The sequence below is a fragment of the Ascidiella aspersa genome, chromosome 3 (assembly GCF_963924565.1).
Source record: "Ascidiella aspersa chromosome 3, kaAscAspe10.2, whole genome shotgun sequence".
NCBI lineage: Eukaryota > Metazoa > Chordata > Ascidiacea > Phlebobranchia > Ascidiidae > Ascidiella > Ascidiella aspersa.
Genome location: NC_139449.1, coordinates 29,801,639 through 29,822,839, shown reverse-complemented (window position 1 = coordinate 29,822,839; position 21,201 = coordinate 29,801,639). Strand labels below are relative to the sequence as shown.

General features: G+C 39.9%; 2 protein-coding genes across 3 annotated transcripts in view; one reads left to right on the top strand and one right to left on the bottom strand.

Moving 5' to 3' along the window:
* Positions 1-393: 393 nt before the first annotated feature.
* On the top strand, positions 394-9,566 carry LOC146161480 (PDZ and LIM domain protein 3-like). 2 transcript variants are annotated; one of them, XM_083384702.1, is made up of 7 exons: positions 536-706; positions 1,258-1,409; positions 2,038-2,104; positions 6,419-6,498; positions 7,036-7,132; positions 7,674-7,801; positions 8,607-9,566. In XM_083384702.1, exons 1-7 carry the CDS (start codon positions 599-601, stop codon positions 8,752-8,754), a joined length of 780 nt encoding a protein of 259 aa, XP_083240828.1. In that variant the 5' UTR covers positions 536-598; the 3' UTR covers positions 8,755-9,566. The 2 variants fall into 2 exon arrangements, with proteins under 2 accessions (XP_083240829.1, XP_083240828.1); XM_083384703.1 differs by lacking the exons at positions 6,419-6,498; positions 7,036-7,132; positions 7,674-7,801; positions 8,607-9,566 and adding an exon at positions 2,338-4,315 and having other exon boundaries at positions 394-706.
* Positions 9,567-11,000: 1,434 nt separating this feature from the next.
* LOC146161479 (calcium-activated potassium channel subunit alpha-1-like) overlaps positions 11,001-21,201 on the bottom strand; it is a 56,803-nt gene continuing 46,602 nt past the window's right edge. The window contains exons 23-29 of the mRNA XM_083385168.1: positions 20,995-21,187; positions 18,877-18,969; positions 17,805-17,935; positions 16,618-16,812; positions 15,809-15,882; positions 14,898-15,047; positions 11,001-13,469 (exon numbers count right to left, since the gene is read on the bottom strand). Of these exons, the coding sequence (XP_083241294.1) occupies positions 13,124-13,469; positions 14,898-15,047; positions 15,809-15,882; positions 16,618-16,812; positions 17,805-17,935; positions 18,877-18,969; positions 20,995-21,187 (1,182 nt within the window). The 3' untranslated portion in view covers positions 11,001-13,123. The remainder of the gene's footprint in view (positions 13,470-14,897; positions 15,048-15,808; positions 15,883-16,617; positions 16,813-17,804; positions 17,936-18,876; positions 18,970-20,994; positions 21,188-21,201) is intronic.

Here is a 21,201-nt window from a genome sequence, read left to right as displayed (position 1 = left end):
TTACAACTCGAATGTTAAATTGCAGTTGTATGTTTATGGGTGATACGGCTGCTGGGCTTGAGCCAGATTTACGACCACTCGACCAGGCTACATTGCTAGTCTGTGCTGGCGTGCGTTAGAGAAACAGACTTGCGTGAGTCAAACATGCCGTTCAAGTGCTTTTCTAATGGCCGCCGGCGAAATACCAAATAAAGGCATGACTCGCCTATGAGGGGATTGCCCCTTTGTTATTCACCTTTGACAGTTTTTATTTGGGCTGTTTGGGCCAGACACCCAGACATGTTTTGTGCTGTGTCAAAACAGGCAGGATTCAACTGTGGTGCTTTGTTGCTATATCCATTTTCAGATTTAAACTGGTTTTACAAATATTAACAACATATTTAGAGTTTAATTGCATCCAAACAGTTTGTGTGCACTAGTTTTCAGTAAAATTTTAAAAGCAGCTTATTGATATGAATGCTTGCTTTTGGAAAATGGTGTTGGAGAAAGTTAAGTAAAAGTTGTGTGAAATTCTGCTGTACATTCTTAGTATCAATTTTTTGTGATCCCATTTCAGATTAACACCCCTGTTTAAAGTGTAGGCCAAATTGAGGAAAACATGCCAAAGCCAAGAATTCAAACCTCAGTTACCTTGTTTGGCTCACCGCCATGGGGATTTCGACTTTCAGGAGGAAAAGAATTCAATCAGCCGCTGGTTATTACGAGGGTTCGTCATTTCCTCTATTGCTCATATAAACATCAGAGTGTTGTATATAACGGCCGTAGGGGCAATTTAAACTTGTAATTTACAAGTACTGCATAATGTTTTGACATTAATTTTGTAGACCTGTTCAATATAATTTTAAATGCATATGTGCAAAACTTGGTTTGTAGCATACCAAAATTTACATTTAATAACATAACGACTACTCAAGTTTTTATACGTAGATGGTAAATGTCTTTTGTTATACTTTCTTTTAAATTACAAATTTTATTTTATGTGAACATACATAATATAATACACTTAACAACATATTGATCAATTGAGTTTTACAAATGTTAAATGCATTTTGTATGCAACTTTTAATTACTTTTTTATGTGACCCCTTATATATATATATATTACAAGAACATTTTGTTACTTTTTTGTTCTCACATGAAGTCACTTGTTTTATAAATTTGTTTTATGACCTGTCATGGTCTTTTAAACTCCTGCTTTTAAACCACCATATTCTAAGGCAATGTAAATCTGCCAATGACTTAAACTTTATTCTGAAGATAACTCCTGGAAGTCTTTCAGCAAAGTGCGGCATCACAGCTGGTGATGTCTTGATTGCCATCAATGGACAGTTTGTGGAAGACATGACACAAGACGAGTGCGAGGCCAAAGTCAAGCAGGCTGTCGGTTCACTCTATCTCGTGGTCGAGAAGTATGACTGACTTCCTTTTCCCTTCCCAAGATTTGTTAGGCTAAATATGTATGAATGTTGACCTTTTTCCCCTGTTGCAGTAGCAATTCAGGAACCAATATTGTTTGATATCCAGTAAATCATTGTTTAGGGATATTGCATTGCAAGTGACCTGTTCAACTACACTAACCAATATAGTTTTTTCTTATTTAGAAGATGAATAAGACATTCCGTTTTTATGTAAAGCTGATTGCTATAATGCCAGTGTTTTAATGCATGAAAATCTAAATTAGGACGTTTTCTCGCTTGACAGGGTTGCTGGAAAGGTAATGAACTCTTTTTAGACTGCATTGTTTAGCAATCAAGCTATATTTAAAAAGAGTGTTATAAACTACAAATCAGTAGTTTGGCATTTATAGAAAGGCCACCAGGCAACACACTATGCCTGGGACCCCTTAAGACGACACAAATCGGTTATTAAAGGGCATAAACGTGAGCAAGCAAACCTATAAGAAACTATACACGATATAAGCAAAATGGTGTGTAAACTACGCATCACTGACATCTATACAGTTTGCACAGTCCCAAAATGCCTTTTACGGAAGTATTAAAATACCCTTCTAACTTACCAACGATCCGTTTCCGCCAGGAACGCCGCCAAGCTGACGCAGCTTCCGTCCGGCGAGGTCACAATGGACGTGGACCGCAGCATTTACGTAAGTACCAAAAAATACTCGCGCGCGCGTGTGCCGTGTGTGTGTTTTTTGCCGTTTCGTGTCGCGTGCCCTCGCCCGCACTAACGCCGCCGTGTTGTTGTTATTTTCCTCCCCGACCCCACCGTTGTCCGACGCTTGACGATGCATGGCCTCCCCATTGATGACGTAACGCCGCGCGTGCTTGCATGACGCACACGTCACCAAACACCCACCACAACCGAACACGTTCACAGACGGGGGAGAAAGACGAGCAAGAGCGCATCTCGCGGCACAACCGCTCCGCCAAGCCCTTCTCCGCCTATTCACCGGCGCCACAGGCCAAGGACGCAGCTCCTAACTCACCGGAAGCTGCCCCTGTCAAAGCCAGCGGATTCCGTCCCATGAGTTTCCAGCCTAGGGCCAAACAGCAGCAGGCAAACGGGTCGGCGCGCGGCCAGCCCGACGGTGGCGACCCCCCTGCCCCCGCCAACAAGGCCCAGGATTTCGTGACCGCCCCCCAGGCCACTCAGGCAGCGGCCCCCGGGGGTAGACGCGTGATGGGCCCCAACGCGGCCGTTGGCCTTTACTCGAACGCCAACGTACAGGACTCTTACAACGCGCAGGTCGGCGGGAATTAGTTTCGCGGCTTAATCTTGTGTCTTTAAGTTGCTAGCGTTCACCGCGGTTTTGAGTCTCTCTCGCACTTCGTTCATAGCCTCATCTCCTCTTTATTTGCGCCCGAGCGCGGCATTTCATGTTTTCCTTCGCGTTCGCTCTACTTTCCGCGCTCGACCTGTTGCTGAACTTGTGGCCTGCGTCACGTTTAATTGTCGACGCCGAACCCATCTGTTTGTTTAACCCTATAGTTGGACTCTGCTGCGTGTGGCCCTTTCGGTAATTACGTGTTAGGTTTCATCCTATCTTTAAATAAGTATATATGCAGTTTAGCCCGTTCGGACCACCATGTACAAAAGGTGAAACTACGTAATGCGTAATTAATTCTGTATCGAACATCTTCTGTAAAGCGTTTCTGATTTCAGCTTACTATTTCCTTTGCGCTTTCCTGTTTGCGAACAATTACGTCCTGTTTCCACCCACGTGTTTACTGATTCTTTTCGCTTATTCATAACAGAACGCGTTTTTTTTTTCAGTCCGCTTCTAGAACTTATCTGTGTTTTGCTTATTCTACTACGATTTTTTTCGTTACGCATAAGAGCCCGTTGTAACTCAGATTAGATCAGCGGTTCTTAAACTTTTTTCAAACGGTCCCTGAAAGTATATTTGGTTCGCGTGGACGACCAGGGCCTGCATTTTTGGAAATGACGTCATAAAACAAGTAGACCTAAGATACTTGATGTTTTCGGGACAACAAATGTTGAATTCAAGAGTTAAATACACTTAAGTAGAAGGCGCCAAAAAGTTTTTTACCTTTAGTTTAAATACTTTTTATTGGAATTATTTTTTCACGCTTTTCAAAATATAACGAACACTTTAATTAAGACTTCATAGATCCTTTCATAGATAAGGGATCTACGTACCCCAGTTTAAGAACCCCTATACTTTAGACCAACGAAATGTCGTTTTTATGTAAATTTGAAATGTTTTAATTTTAACGAGAACAGTATGCACAGGTTGCGCCTTTAATCATTAAATTTGCATGTATGCTTTGCCCGATAGACGATTCCCGTCCGCGTTGATTCAAACCGATTTAACCTTCGCTTTACATTGCGTAACTCATTCCTTAACAAAGCAACCACCCGTGATTAATGTAATAAACCCCAGACAAAAAAATTGGTCGATTCTTGGCGTATATGGAGTTTTTATGCAGCAGTGCAAATTTGAACAAAAATGGCGGCCAAATCCGTCGCTGGTTTTCATGTTGCTTGATGTGTGGCCATGTTCTCACATCCAATATATTCGGTCGCTTTCCCGAAGTTGGATTTCCCTCGCCGGCCAATTATAACTCGCACCTTGTAAAGCCGTACTCTAATTGCTGCCTTTAATCACTTTTGCCTATTACGAATCGCTTGTACACTGTAATCTCCACCCGCCGCTATTCTATAACACCCCTCTCGAGTCTCGCTCTTCGCCTACCTATAATTACAAGGAGGCTGCTCTGGCGTGCCATGTCAATTAGATTGGATTTTGTGCCATCCTATTTTTACCCTTCTAATTGCAGTCGTTCTTTAAACTAGGATCAGATGGAGATAACAGGACAGAAAATTAGAGGTAGCGAATTTGATGCACTCGAACATTACGTTGTGACGTTTGGTGTATTACAACTGGAAAAGTCCGATACTTGACATTTTATACCGATACCGGATATTTTGGAAAAAAGTTACGCGTTCCTTTACCAAAGGACCTAATTACTGTTCGCAAACAGGCAAACTAGATAAAATTGAAACGTTTAAAGAGGATTTTTCAGATTATTAGACCAAAATTTGCTTCTGGATTCGCAATTTACCGACTTTTTATTGCTAAATTTGATTTCTAAGGTATATTCTTGCTGCGTTGGATCGCCGTTCATGGCTGAAATTCGTATATTAGTTTGATATAGCAGCGGAGCCCATTCCGCCCTAGTATCGCATCAGTGTCAATACTACACTGGGCGTCGGGTATCGGCTCTGATCCGAGATGATCGTATATTCGTAACTACAACAATTTTCGGTATTAACTCAACGAAAGAAGAAAAAATCTGTTTTAGATTTGTTGGGAGATGTTTTACATTTCTTCACAAGCAACGCAAGTTAGCGTATGTTGCGTATTGCTGTTAATTACATGCGAGCTGCTTTACGTAACTGCGAGTTGATAAATAACTGTTTTGCACACGATGTTTCCTGAAAAAGAAAACTGTTTCATCCACCCCATTCTATAAAGGTATCTGCTCGAAATATCGTTTTGAAGTGACAGTTTTGTTAGTGACGCCATCATACGCGTGCTGCACAAAGCACGAACAGTCGAACACTGCATGACGCCTCCTTGGTCAAAGAAAATGTCTTTTGAGTGTGTTTGTGTTTCGTGTGTGAAGCCCGTTTCCAGTCTACGGCAAGGAATGCTCTGCCTCTATGTACTTGGTATCGAACTTAAAGCCGCTTGCACCTAATATTGTTTTGGTAAGTCCTAATAACTAAATATGAAGAAATATTCGTTATAATACATTGATAATGCGCTCCCAGTCACTGTTGCCTACATACCCGCAGTATGGCAAAAATGTTTTTTCCCTTTCACACACATCGGAAATGTTTAGTAAGACGCTTTTGGTTTAATTGTTTATGCGACTTAAACAATTTCTAATTCTCAGAATTTCACAAGCTAACAACCAGTGTTGTAAACAAGTCAGTCATTTCTAAGTACTTAAATCCAAGTTATGTTGTATAAATAACAAACAGTCATAAATAGAGCAAGTCAATTTCAGGTTATCTACAAGTCCCTTGTAAAAAATATTTAAAGAATTAACCTTTAAATTTACTAAACTATTTCAAATATGAACTGTAATTTTCAAATATGAACTGTAAACTACAAAATGAAACATATAAGAAGCAAATTGTTTTATGTGGAAAACTTAAGATAAATAACCCAATAATAAAAAATGCTTAATGAAAATACTTCATTTCAACCCAAGTCATTTGTCCGAAAGACTTAAGTCAAGTCATTGACTTAAGTCATAACAAAATTGCTAACAATTCCTGGTAGTATAGTTTTGGTACGGTAACTGGTTATTTTGGAAATGGCTTGCTAGAGTTTGGACGCCATTAGACCGTTTTTATTATCTTAATTCTTAACCCATTGTAGCCTACAAGGTTAACAATCCAATTCACTGTGCGCTTTTTAATCTTTTCGCGCAAACTTTGCAATGTAAACAGTGATATGGATGCATCATCATTAAAATCCGCTTTAGTTACTGGGATCCACTTGTCGTTCAAGAAGTCGCACGTAAAACGCTCGATGTAAAACAATGTCACCTTTCACTTGGCAACATTAAGTCGAAGCTTTAACGCAGGTGTGTCCAACTCAAACATGCCGACGTGCCAATTTTTATCTTATAACTTCTTCCCGTGCCAAAGTTTAGCAACTATTTTTTTTAATATTAAAAGCGCTTTTATACAAAAGATAAAACAGTATAATGTTATAATATCAGAAGTAATTGTTTGTTGTCATAATTGCTGGAATTGTTTTATATTGTGAATAAACAATGACAATTGGCTGTAGAACAAATTTAGCTTTTTTGACAATTGGCTGTATTTTCGGTGGGCTTGCGTGCCATTTTTTATTAGGTCGGTTGGCACGCGTCCCTCTAGTTGGACACCCCTGCTTTAACGGTTGTGTTTCGCGAAGGTTGATAAACCAGCTGGAACCGCCCACAACCGGACAGCGCAAGGTTTCCGACCCTCCACTGGTCCACCCACAGCACCACGGTAAATGTCGTCGTAAAAACGTCGTTCGATTCTAGGATATTTTCTACAGTTGTTAATAGCGCCCAAATTTTCGCCGGCCACACAAGAAGTACAACGCTTAAAATCGCATTTGCGTCCTAAAATGAGGGCGATTTGCAATCGTTGCGATAGGATCCAACTTCGATGTAACATTTTGAATCAGTATGCAACGAGCGAAGGCAGCGTATGTATTTTGACTGTGGGCCGGTGATAACCAGGAATAACATTTTTCATGTTACGGAGCATTTGTTGTGTGAGTTTTATGGAATTCTACAGTGCTGGAATTTCATAGTTAGCATACTTTACTTTTACCAACAAACTGCATTGGCAAGAGAAATCAAAGTTAGAAAATTAAACTCGATTTTATGTCAGATAATATTTCCGGCCGCCATTGAGTAACGAAAGACTACATGTAATAGCGGTCTAACAAAGGGTTTTGATTTTGATAAATACTGTTTTTAGGCATCAGTGCTAAAAATACAATTAGATTTTCAGATGCAAACCTGTCGATTTACGCAGAACGGTAAAGGCGCCCATCATGAACCCAACCACTGTTCCAGTGTTCGACCCATCGGCTTTGAAAAGATCGGCGGCAGCAAAGCAAGGCCAGACAGTGGTAAGACCATATCAGGGGAGAAAGTAGAATAATTTTCCGAGATGACGTCACAAAATGGCCTCATTCTAAACGTCTAAAACAGGTGACTATAGGAAACATAAGGCTATCGTTCGACGTAGTGCACAAAATACATTTAAGGAGATGGCTGGATTTGCCTGCTAAAAAAGAACATTTTTTACCGATACGGCGTACCTACAAAAGTTGTTTTTACCGAAACGCTGTTCCGACCTATTTCTACCATTGGACTGTAAATGACATTGATCTCTGTGTATGAATCCTAATCCCTTGGCCGCCAGGAAGATCATATCGTTCCTCTTGGTCACAATATAGCCGAATAGGCAATAAACACTTTGATCAGAATTTATACGACGGTATAACAATCATACGTAGTACTTTTATTTCCGAATATTAGAAGTTCTCCAATCGTAGTTGCCTATTAAGCAGAAAGCAATCCCTTCATTCAAACTGGTTCATCATTCGTTTAACCAAATATAATACTCTAAGAACAACTAGTCGTGCAACTCCGTAATTGTTGCTTTAGATGAAGGGACCCGGTAAGTCTCGCGTGGTCCACGCCCAGTACAACACGCCGATGGGAATGTACTCCAATGACAACATCATTGACACTGTACAGGCGCAAGCGCAGTCGATGGGAGTGTCTCTGCCTGGGTGAGATAGCGATGTGCTGTCATCGCTGTAGAAATTATGCTTTCTGGTTTCATCGTCGTTTTTTTAGAGCGGCGTAAATTTCTTTACAGTTTTCTGTTTTATAGTTTAGCGTTATCTTACCCACTAACAAAAAGTTAACCTTGACTTGTAATTGATGACAAAACCAATATAGAACGAATGTTTTTCATACCATAAAGTGACAGACTCATACAAGAATTGTGTGAAAGCTAATAAACTCTTTCCTAGAAATACTCGCATGGGCATCTTTCTTCATAGAATTTGTTCTATAGCATATGTTATAGAGTTAACTTTATCGCATGTGTGGCACTAACGTGATAGGACTTTACCTGGAGCTGATAAAATAAACGGTTTAAAATTTTGCCAAAATAAGTACCGTTAAATACAAGGTTTCACCCAAATCACATAAAACAAACAGAAAATTCACGACTATATAAAATGTATTATTTTTCAAGTTAAAGATGCGAATGTGAAAACTAACGGAACGCGACACCAATTGCGTGAAATGCGTGCCATAGCACAACGAGAAATGTTGCTTTAATTAAACCTGTCAAATGTTAAGGGTCTCAGAGGGTTTAGTTATTACAAGGGTTAAGAGACTAAAATAGATTAGAAAACACTACTGTAAACATCAGCTACGTATGTTAGAACTGCTAACCGTTTATACAAAAGCGTACACCGTACGATAAAAAAATCCAACTCTATAACAAGTCCAAATTCAAAATGAACCGCCTTACGGCCTCTTTTAAATTACAAGTTGCTCAACCACTCCGGCTTCGTTTTTCAGGGCCGCGGACGACGCCGGTCCCGCCCCCGGGGTCCCGGACTCGGCCACATACAGGGCGGTCCACAGGAACGACGCCGCTCCCGGGAAGACCCACCAGTCCCGCAGCTTCAAGATGTTGGAGAGCATGGTGGTGCCAGGCGAAGAGTAAAGGACACCTTTTCACGCAACCAACTCGGCTGCGTTTGAATGCGGCGCCGCACACTACTGTTGTGGTTGTTACCGCTGCTGCTGTTTTTTTGGCAACTTTAATGAAAACACGCTTTCATTGCATGCCCGTTTGGCCGTATATATCGCGAATTGTATATTATATATGTTAGGTTGCGCAAAATATGGTTTTTATTTGTCCCTATACGTTAAATTGTGGCCAATTTGCAGTTGGTTCTTTTTACCATTTGGCATTTGTGTCCTTTTCGGGAAAGAGTTTGAAAGCGGTCCTTTATAACTTGACAGATGCGTGTTCAAATTCGGAGCGATTTTATATACTTTTTTGCTCGGCAATCGTTTAAAGCGGCGCAAGTTACAATCTAGTCAACTCTCTTTTGACAAAATTTGCTTTCAACATTTACCACTTGCTAAACGACAGGAGATAATAAAATGTTGAAAATTAGGCCCACAGAGCCACCAAGTGCTGACTTATTTCCAAGCAACTATTTTTTTAATATAACCTCATGTGGTCGGTTGGACGTTTTATCGTTGTCTATCGTTGTTTTCTGGGATAATGGTAGTTAGCCAAAGATTGTGTATTGTTAACAGTAGTCTTTGGCATATAACTTTAAATGGCCATTTATTGCAGCCTGGTCGTTTTAATTAGTTTTCACATCAGTATTTTACTCAGTTGATCACTGTTCAAAGCGTTTGGTTTGGAAATCATAGTCTGGGTTACGCAAATAATGTTGTCAATTTTACAGTATTGTTCAGTAGACGGCGCTGAATCAATAAACAGTAGTTTTCGTCTTCAAATGTAATCAAATTCCTCGTCCGAGTTGTCAGCAAGCAATTTCTTTCTTGCTCGCGGCAGTAATGGCGATGATGTTACTAAAAGCGACCAAAGAATTATTATTTCTACTCTGGTTTACTAAAGTACTGACAAATGAAATTTACTTCAATAGCAAATGAATAGCAAACATATCAGTTTTGGGGGAATGCATAGTCTCCCCTTTACAATGTGTAAATAAATAAACAAATTGTTTGGTATTTATATTTATAAAAATATCTTGTAAGATATCGTACAATTTAACCTTGATACTGTGTACGTTGAGGAACATTGAAATATAATTGAACGTTTTTCTCTCTTGGAAAACTCATTGCTATGCTAATTGGAGTTACATGCCATTTTTAATAATGTTTGGTTTTCACGTCAAAAAAAAGCTCACTTACTTGAAAAGTTTTGCAACGATGGGTGGCGTCCACACAGTATGCTTTTAAATAGGTTAGATATGCATTAGAACTAACACTATAAAATGTTGAAACTATTTTGTGAGGTACAGTTTTTTGTTGTTATGTCATTCATAAGAATATCAGTAAACTATTCGAGCAATAGAAATGTCACTAACCAACCTTTACCAAACTTTCGACAATATTTAAATAGCCTTAATAACAGAAAACTCAAAATGTTAGTTTATATGTTTGGTCTTAGCGTAACATTGTACAACTGGAACGTACTTATTTGAAAAAAAAAATATATATATATAGGCCTATATATATATTTTTTTACTTCTTTAAAGTTCTCGGCTTACTGTGTTAAAGGGTGAAAGTGGAAAAAACTACGTGTGACAATTAGTTTTTGCGTCAAACCAAGTGCAAATCTGTTCTGTGATCCCGATTATCCAAGAACCACATACGATGGTGCTGTAAATGTGATACCATCTCAACACGTGAAATGTTCAAACGTTTAATTTTTCAAAACGTTTAGGAACAAAAGTGAAAAATATACATTTTATTGTGTGGTGCATTCTACTACGCGATAAAAGCCATTAAATCAGGTGTTCTTGAACTGGGGTCCGTACTAGTTTTAGGTGGTCCATGAAGGCCTAATTGAAATGTTGGTGTATTTTCAAAGAAGTAATCAATTTTTAAAGAAAACAGTTTAATTAAAAATAGCAGTTTTGAATGTATTTCGCCTGCATTTCACTTTCACATTTTTTGGACCGAAATTAGCAGATTTATAACGTCTATTAGCCTTATGACGTCAATTTTATGACGTCTGACATTTTCTTGTCTACCGTGGTCCACGCGATGCAAATTAATTTTAAGGGTCCGCGGTTAAAAAAAGTTTAAGAACCCTGCCCTAAATCATCAAAGAAGATATCATGATTGGTATTAGGATAATGGGAACCAGCCTAACATTCTTCTGATTGCAGTGCACAGTTCAGAAAAAATCAGACACAACCAGCGTCTTGTACGCTACCGTATCGTTTTTTAATTTGCACTATTCTTGCGCGAAAAAGAAATTAGCGACGAAAACATAGAAAAAGTAAAATGGCAAATGTCACGATATGGTAATCAGTATTAACGCTCGGTCAACAGAATTAGACGCGAGATCGTTCGATAAAAAATTAGAAAAAAACATCGGACACAAAACGTACATTCTTTTCTTGCAAGCGCAACTGCATTTTTGTACTATAGCGATGGATAATCTCGCCTATTGTCTAGAGAGAAAACCTAAGAAATGCAAAATTAAATAAAAAATAATCTTTTTGCAGCATGCAGGTTTTGTTACGACTGCACAGAAATGAAAATTTTGCTTTTTTAGGGGCTTTGCTTTTGACATTTCGGGACCCGAAAGAGGTATGGGATTTTCGAAGGTTTGAATCAATCTTTATACGTTTTTAATTAAAAGCTTTACTTTGTCACGTTGGGATAATTTTGTAGAAGAAATGGCAAAGCCTACACATAAGTAGGTTGTTTAAAGGTTTGAAAATGCTCTTTTCACACACAATTCTGAATATGAGTGTAATTTAACGTTTACACAAGACCAGCTATTTCTGTACGGGTTTTAATATTTATTTCGTCTACCCTTAACTACAACATCCAACTAATTACATCTAAAGGAGTGAGTTTGATTTTCGTGCAGCGTCAAACTGAAGTCGTTGTCCCTTCGGCGTTAAAAAATTTCGTTGTCCCTTCTATGTACGCCGACGTGATCTTTATTGCCGACGTAAACGGGCCATGCTCCATTGCTACCAGGGCGGCGGTGGTTGTGCAAATTATTAAGAAAACAGATTTTTAAAAGAAAGAAAACCAAAGTGACGACGTTGCGTCGTTGGATCTTAATAAAACACCATTTTTGCAGGCGACACAAAAAAATTTCGACGGGGGTGTCAGCAACGTTAAGAAATCGAGAAAGAAAGAAAAAGTAACGACCAATAATAATAAAACAGACAGCGGAGGGCTGTTCATAAGCCACGCGCGCAAAGCGGACACGATTCGCTTCGATGGCGGCTTTAACGACAAAGAATCTGTGCAAGGTACGGATAAAAAAAGAGAGAGTACGCAGTACGCATAGGCCAATCGCGGCACAAACACACACACACACAAACACGTAAAAACAGTAACGCGCACCCACAGCCATCGGGAAGCGACCCCCGGATAGAATTAAACATCGCATAAATCGTTTATACGTGGGAAAATGCAAACTACCCACTCTGTGCAGCTGAATATGGGTCGAGTGAGTCTCGTTTGGACAAAGTGCGATGTTGCTAAAAGTACCGTTCGACTATGGTATAGAATCAAAGGAAAAAGTGCGAAAGCTGTGTCCGGATTGAATCCTCTACAGAAAGTGGTTTTCTGGCGGTGCCACGAAATAGCGTACACATTGCATGCGCCGTACGCGTGTGTGTCGTACATGACATAAATTATACGCTGGTAAAAAAAATGAAATCGAACAAAAAGCAAAAAAGGAATCGAGCCGGTCTCGGATCACTTCACGCACCAACGAGTCCAAATCGCAATGAGTAAAATCGAATTGCGCCGAAACCTTAGATTGGCGGTTCTTAAACTTCTTCGTATCTTTACCCCCGAGAATAAAACGGATTTCATTTAACTCGATTTTTAGAATTAACAAGTCATGGCCAGGAATCGAATAATGTAAAAAAATGATACTGTCCTTACAGTTTGGATATAAACACCAGTAAAAATTGCTGGACGACTAACAGTAGTTTTTTTTTACGCGGTCAAAAATAGCATTCCGTAATCGGGGGAAAATTGTCTTCAGTTTAAGAACCATTGCTTAAGGAATAATAGTTTGGAGTACAGACAACTCGTTCTTTCGCTGCCACAACCGTCCCGAAACATATATTCGTCGCACCAGCTGTACATATAAAATACAGTAGACAGAAGCGCATCCCTTATATATCGAGACCGTCGAAAGCGACGTTAGCGTCCCCGTCGTTTCGATCGCCGACAACCGTTCGAACACAAACGAAAGCGGTGAGACTACAGTAAGTGCACGGCAGCGGCGTTCATTCACCGACATTCGCAAAAGAAAACGGCCGCGTCGCTACTGGAAAATGGTGACGTCACGCCACAATTACGTCATACTTGTTGGTCCGGCGTCGGGCGGGGCCCTGGGGCGCCTGCTGCTGGGGGTAGCGGGGCGCGGCCGTGGCCACGTCGGACCAGTCGTCGTCGTCAGGGTAGGAAGGCGGCGGGCCGCTGCTCTGACGCGACGGAGTAAGTCGACTGCCGTAATTGTTGTTGTTGTGCGGCGTCGTTTGTGGCGTCAGAGACGAGCGTGTGACGCGAATAGGGGGCTGCGTGACACCGGTCGACGACTGCGAGGCGTAGACCTGGGTGATGTCGACCGGTTGTAGTTGTGGTAGATCGGGCGCCTTGGATCCGCCCCACGAAGAAGTGGAGCCTTGTCTATAAGGGAAGGAATGGGTTTAAATAGATTGGTTGTTTTGAAATCAGTCAAACCGCACAGTGTGCAATGTTGTTTTTTTTGGTCGGCGTAATTTACCTAAAAATCAATATTGAATCTTTGATATTTCGATTAGAATGTTATAATGGAAATTGTAAACAACACATATAATATAATATAATATATTAATCACAAAACAGCTCCTCTTGCAATTTAAATTTACCAGAGGGGCTGTTTTTGATTAATATTACTATGCCTGGTAGAAACAGTTTATCTACGTATAATATACGGATATTTTCAAATTTTAGATTTGTGTTTTTTATTATTTCATTATTTTTAATTTTTAGTGAATGCTGTGTATTTTCGAAAGAAATTTTCCGCCTTACTATAAAGAAGATCCTCTATAATACTATAGGCCGTAAGTCTTCGTTTGAAATAAAAAAATATTAAATAACCAAAACTTAAAAAAAGAGGGTATTTACCGCGGAAAATGAAGTCTGAACATTGAACAGCAAGCGAGCAAAGAAAGAGGCAGCAGAGGTGAAGTGGCGAAGCAACCAAGGCGAAATGAAAAAGCGATGAAAAATGGAAACCGATGAAGAAGCGAAAGAAGAAGAAGTAGAAAAGTGACAAACACAATGACGGTGGAATTGGGCAGACGACGGCAAAGACGAAAACATGGCGGGGCTAGGAGCCGTGGTCTTTCTTGAGCGAGAGGCGAGTGCCGGTTGTCGTGAACTTGGGCAAGGTCTCGCTCCTGGAGTAGGGAGGGGGCATTTTGGCGCCAGACCATCCTCCTCCAGAAGAAGAAGAGGAGGGGGACAGGAGAGGCTTTGAGATCTCGATCTCCATGCTCGAGATCGGGTTGGAGGGACGTCGAGTCTGGAGCCTCCTGTGCATCATGGTAGCTGAAGAGGAAGATGAGGTATTCTGGCATCTCGAGATCGGAGATTCGCAGGAGAAGCTCCCGATGTCTTCCGGATGCAGCTGATGGCTGGAGGAGATGGACACGGAGGAGGATCGGGCGTCCAGGTCTTCCGAGTTTCGGCTAAGGTTGTATGATGGGAGGGGAAGGGAAGAATGAAAGTATATAAAGAAGAAGAAAAAGGTGCAGTGATGGGAAGAGTGATGGTGTATTGATAAAACCAAAGCAAACACAAAATAAAGGTTGTGAAAATAGTAAAATTGTTATATAATCTTTTCGTTAAAATTTTCCGCCAAACTCAAATATGATATTTCGATTTTGGAGACTGATTTAAAGGTGAAAGGAAGACAGGAATAAGGCAAGCAATGCCAGAGCAAACTAAAATGAAAAATAAACAAGATGCCGCTCGGCAAAAAGCAAGATGAACAATATCGTTTTATGTTAATGTACTACACAAAAAGCACTTAATTCGCGCACCTTAAATCTAACATTGTACTTCACTTACCTCCCAGTGCCCGATGTTCCCGCGCAATAATCGAACTGCATGAGACAAAAGATGAGGTCGGATGAGACCAGCACGAACTTGTCGGGCGGACTCGAGATGACGTAACGCTTTGACGTCGGGTTCACGCCGGGGTCATTGATATCACGGAACCTGATGGTAAACAAGTTAGAGGGTTTAGGGCTGTTGTTCAAATCGTTAAATGCGACAAGGTAAAGAAAAACAACTATTGGGTTAAGCTTTTATATTAATATAACGCTTAAACAACAAAATAGAAAGAAGGACGTGAATAAAAAATAGAAACAATTAAGAAGCGACAGGAAGGCCAGCCCATCTGTAATAAGTTTCCACTTGTTAAATGCGACAAGGGAATCAACTGGCTGCTCGAACGACATATCTTAAACCTTAGGAAATTAAATATTTAAAAAAAGATACCGCCTTTTCATTGCAAATAAATTACGACATTGTATTTAAATGAAAGTCAGTATTCTTTACTTTTCTGGTGTGAACAAAGTCAGCCGTTTTATAACATGCCAAGATGAATATATTTCGCCTATAATAGGGTCACTAGTCTCATTTAAATAAAAGCTTTGACTGGCGCAAAGGATGGATTAATGACAAGTTTTGGTCGGTACAGGTCTTTGTATAGGCAGTAAGTAAGTAAGTAAGTAAGGTGTAGGAGTTCTTCGTGTGGTAAACAGTAAAACGCTTGGTTGTTTTTAAAATGTTGTAAAACTATGTGGGATGTTCACGCCCTTATGGAAATCAAGAAACGAAAAATGGCACAAAAAGGTTGCACGGGTTAAAAAAGGATGCGTAGCCACAGCTTTGTAACAAATCCTATTTTCTTGAACTCTTTTTGCTATACCCGAAAACCGATATTTTTCTGATTTTTTGTGGCAAGCAAATTTTACCTGTAGATTCCGAAGCACAGAAGGTTGTAGGTCTGCAAAGCTTTGGCAAAGAGATCGCCGTAGTTGCCTCCGTCCTGCAATAAAAACGAATATTGAGAATCACTGGAAGCGAAACACGCCGATCGAAAAAGCCAAGAATGAAAATTAGGTGCCAGGAAAACACGTTCTGCAATAAAATCGTTCACATTCTAACGGCATCGAGGATTCTATGATTTTGCGTTATAAATATTTCCTAATTTGTTTTTTTTGTTTAACTATCTCAATTACCTTAGAACGAAAACTACTTGCTGTAATCCAATTGTTCACCTCAATTCTATCAATTTTGAAAGTATTAAATAGGAAAATACACGCACGAAAAAGTCGTTTAGCTATAAATAATTCAAAGTCCTTTTTTACCCATCACGATTTGATGCAACAATTTTTTTGTTTTTCCTTTTTTGAAAAGCTATAAACCTCAATTGACAAAATTAAAATTATACGTAAGTCCATTAAATTGAACCTCTTTTAAACGTAATTTCATCAAATTGAAACTATTTTTTTAAAATAGCAAATTCAGAAATCGACAACAAACGTGTAAGACACAGGGAAATAGCAAACGATAAAACCGACTAAAGAGTTTTTTATGCGCAATGGATTAGTTTGAAATGCTGTCACTTTTAGTGTCGCACTGTCACAATAGCAAAAGCGTGAAATCGCAACAAGTAAGGCAGCCATGTCAACTGACAGAGTAAAGCGCTCAAATTATCCTTCATCCAAATAATAATTGCAAACAACCCTATAGGGACCCAATTCAGTCATTCTGTACGCACCCCGAGTTCGGCAAAGGGCCCGTCGAAAATGGCCAACTGGGCCACTCGGCACCGGTCCCTGCTCGACAGCGTCTCGGGGGTGCTGTAGCCCCCTCTCAGGGTATTGCCCTCGGCCAGAATGGCCTCAAGTTCCGGGGTTGCCCCTCCCGTGATAAGGGTGCGGATCAGGGTCAGGGAGTTGCTGTTGAAGTAGGTCTGCGTTGAAAAGGGTTAAAGTGAGGTTAAAGTTGAAACGGCAAGATGTTCTTAAAAGCTGTTCCTCAAATACGGCCTTATTGAAAACATGAGCTGTCGGCCTAGAGTTAACCCTATTATTCAGAGTTGAAATAGCTATAACGGGTCGCAGCACTTTTAACAACCTATTCTATATAATTTTTTTATTTATCCAGAGAGAAAAAAATACGTTTGGTATTTTAAAAAAGTCCCTCGAAGCGCCAACTAGCATTCCAATTTTGGTTACATATTGTTTACGTTTTGAAGTAGGTGTCTACGTTGAAAGGACTGAAAGTGAGGCTCTGGTTAAAACGACAAGATGTTCTAAACGCTATTACTTATAAACGTAAACTATACAGACATATTGAAGGTATGGCTGCCATCCTGAGGTTTGTAATCAGCGGCTTCGTTAAGATCAAGTTTTTTAACTTTGGAGCATAATGGTTGTAGGTTGTAGTAAGACGTAATAAGAATATCAAAGCCCATATAGAGAAGTATAAGTATCATCAGATGTTAAAAATGAATAAAGAGTTATTTGAAACGTTCAAAATGATACCTATACTTCTGTATGGGCTTTGATATTCTTATTAGGTTTCTCAACCTTTTTTCTCATTATAGGTAACCAAATGTTATTAAAAAAACTAAACCCAATCCCCAGCAAGTTGACACCAAATAAAGTGCTGATATATTTACGAACAATTAGTTAGTTACTAACTCAATGAAATTCGACTCAAATTTATAATAAAAAAATTAATCATTTTTTTTAAAACCCCAGGTTGTACATTTTCTTTGATGGCGGCCTAAAGTTAAAACACCCAGCAAACTTTGGCGGTTTGACAAAATAGCTTGGTAAATAGGCGTTGTTTAATCTGTAATTCAACAAAAAGTTTCAAAAGATATAGTTACAGCCTGCAAAGAGCCCTGGCTCTCATCTATAGCAAAAAAATATCAAAATAACCATTCCACCGGCTTACAGCGCTAACGAGCGAGTCCAACACGCTGACGGCGAACGCTGTTCCACAAGCGAACGGCTGAGTGAGATAGAGTTCGGTGTTAGGATCATCGTCATCGTCTTGGTCAAGGAACTGAACGTTCGTGTCGTTGACTGGTGAAAAAGTATAAAAAGGTTTGTTTTTTAAGTTTGCGTCCCGGCTTTTGTTTGTTGTTATTGTTGAGTGTTGCTGTCAAACGTGGTCCTAGTTTTTGGCAGGGCCATGTCCGCAAGAAGGTTATTATTTCTTGAGTCTAACTTCACCGGAAAGGCACGTGCATACGACACAGTATAGGCAGCTACATACCGTTAAGTGGGTGATCTTTTTAAAACAATGTAACGCTAATCAGAAATGCTTACCATTTTTTTGCTAGTTTTTACCAGTTTTATTACCAGTTTCTTTAGTAATGTTCAGCGAAAATCACATCAAGTGATTAATGCACTGGCTTGTTGGAAATTACGCGCTATTTATATGTTTGTTTCGAAACTATACCTTAATTATAAAAATGTTTATTTTTCAGGTTTCGGTCGCAGCGTTTGCTTGTTGTAATTGTTGAGTGCTGCTGTCTGTGGTCCTATAGTTTTTGGAATGTCCGCAAGAGGATTATTATTGCCTGAGTGTGTTTTCAGTTTAAAGGCATGCCCATACGACCTACCGTTAAGTGCGTTATCTTTATTAAAGAACGTAAACCTAATTCTTTGTCAGCAAAACACACGTTTTTACTATTTTTGGGAACCTCAGCACATATGAAAACGTTTAGGCAACGTTCAGCGATAATCACGTTAAGTAATGTGTGCGGGTTGTAAATGTTACATCACGCGCCGTTTATATGTTTATTCCGACACCATACTTTGATTCGGTTAAATTTAGAAGCAGTTTCAGCCAAAGCTGTACTACTTGCGTACAAAGACAGTCTGTCGACCTCAAAACCTTCGAGTGCTATTAAGGACAACCTAATAAACGTTATACTAATCAGACGTCTATCGCATCTCGCGGTTTTGTTAAGAAGCCGCGGTCGGGCCCGCCGCTGCCAATTTACGCTCGGTATACTCACTTAGCTCGGTGATCATGGGAATGTTGGAGCCACTGGTGATTCCCTTGGCGGTTGAGGCGACCTTCTCAGCTGTCAGGATGTGTGGAGGGAAGCCTGCAAGCAACACAATGCGACTGATCAGTGGCTGGTTTTCGCCAATTTTTACCTTTATATCGGTGGACTTTTTTACTTTGTCGGACAGTTTAAGTGGTCTGTTGGAAAAAGTGCTTTTTTGACTCTTATTTGGTGCCTTTTATTTCTGTTTGGTGGACGGAAAACAGCAAAAAAACGAAAAGTAAAATGAGTGCCGGCCACCTAAAAGAGGCCGCGTAAACTGGCCATTTGTGCAACCTTGACAATACAGAAGTGCAATGGCTTAGCAATGACATCATCGTTTATGTGTACATATGGGGCGTGGCGAAAGGCGTGGCAGAGTCAGTTACCAAGGTTATTCGTCTCCCGTTCGTCTACGTAATAAACTAGAGACGGGGGCAATTATTAAAAAAATCTATAGCAAAATATAATTTTAAAGTTTTAAAACACATTTTAAATTATAAAGAACGATATTTTCAATCTACAATTTATTCCGCCCAGGTCAAAATGTATGTAAATGCAGTGTTTTCTGAACTGTATAAGAAATTAAATTTATCTGTTGCCTTTTTGGAATATAATTTAGTTGCACCTGGTCCCCCATAAGTACAACTTTAGACCTAAGCCCATGAGCTTTTCTTGAGTGCTGCTTTCCGTAACAGCCAGGTATAGGTGTCAGTAGAGAGCTGGTCTGGTATATTCGCCTTTGATTAGTAGCAGTTCGTAGAGTCAGACACAAAAATCAATTTCACCGAGAACGGCCCATCGACTTTGCCAATGCTAAAGTGCCCTTTAACTGTGCTCGCGATCAAAACTATTGACCAGGCGCTTAGAAGTACGGGGGCCTGTTTTGGATGTAAGTCGCAGTTTCACGATACGATGGGCTAAAAAAAGCATCCTAACCTAGTTTCACGAGGGAAATAAATCTGTGGGCCATATCAAGTTGCAACTTATCGATTTTGCAATTCGGGCGTTCTATAATAACGAAATTCCCTGTATTGCAGAATGGATTTAGCTTGAAAATAAATTCAGTTCAAAGGTATAATCAAGCTCGGGCATAAGGTAATAAAAAAGGAAAGAGGTTCACGTTCTATCTTCTTAAACCCTAAAGACTATCACGTCAGGTCTACATGAATAAACTGGAAACAACATCTGTTTAAAAAATTCATACAGTTTTCAAACGTTCGCGTTATGCCAGCTCCTTGATTGGGTTAGATATTTCTCCTCATACTAATCGATATACAGCACAAGTGACCCAAGCAGCTCCGGATATTTGTGCTGTATATCGATTAGCCGCATAAGGAGAAACACCACCAAAGCAAAACATACGTGAACGACGTTCAAAACATAAAACATAATCATAGTGATGACATAATAGCAAGGGTTAAAGTTAGAGAAAGGAGAAACAGCAGAGCCCATACAGAATCAGTGGGCATTGTGCAAACTGTTCGAATAAAACAATTAACATTTTCGACGTCATAATAGTAGTGGTTCCCAACCGGGGAACTATACATATTGTTCAATTTGTTAATACAAATTTTGTGTACAGTTGAAGTGCAGGTATTTCTGCATTGTGGACAATTGGTGTGTGCTGTTAAAATTTCGTTAATTAATTATGAGATAGTAATCAACTCAGCGAAAATGCTAGTAAGGGTGCCGCGAATTATTATATTTTACGTTAAGCTCCGAGAGCAAAAAGTGTTGGGGACCGAGTTCAAGCCTAAACCAGGAGGATCCGAACTTTTTTTAATGGAGGAATGCATATCTGTAAGACCTTGTAACCGCGGGCCAGATATAAAATTTTATGTCAAACATTACTTACTTGATATCGTTAAACGAAGGTATTAGGTACCATAAATAACTATGCAACAAAAACTGCGGTGGGCCTTTATAATTTGTTGCTCACTTTAAAAAAATTAAAAATTTGGTTTAAAATAGAATCTGACAACATTTCGACCGTACACTTCATCTTCTTTAAAATGACGCGGGTGGGTAGAAGTACTCTACAGACCGGATCTCCTAGTCTAAATCAATAAAAAAGGTTCTAACCGTGGGAGTTGGACTGGAGTACACCAACGCTGTCGTCGAACTGCATCGACTTGATGTTGAGCGAGGCCAGTATGGATTCCTTGTCCTGCAGTGAAGGGTCCTCAATGCCGTTCTGGTTGGCCGACAGAATCACGCACATGTCGCTCAGGTTTACGTTGACGGCTCGCAGGTCGGCTCGACTTAGAGGGGATCCCTGATGAAAAAGCT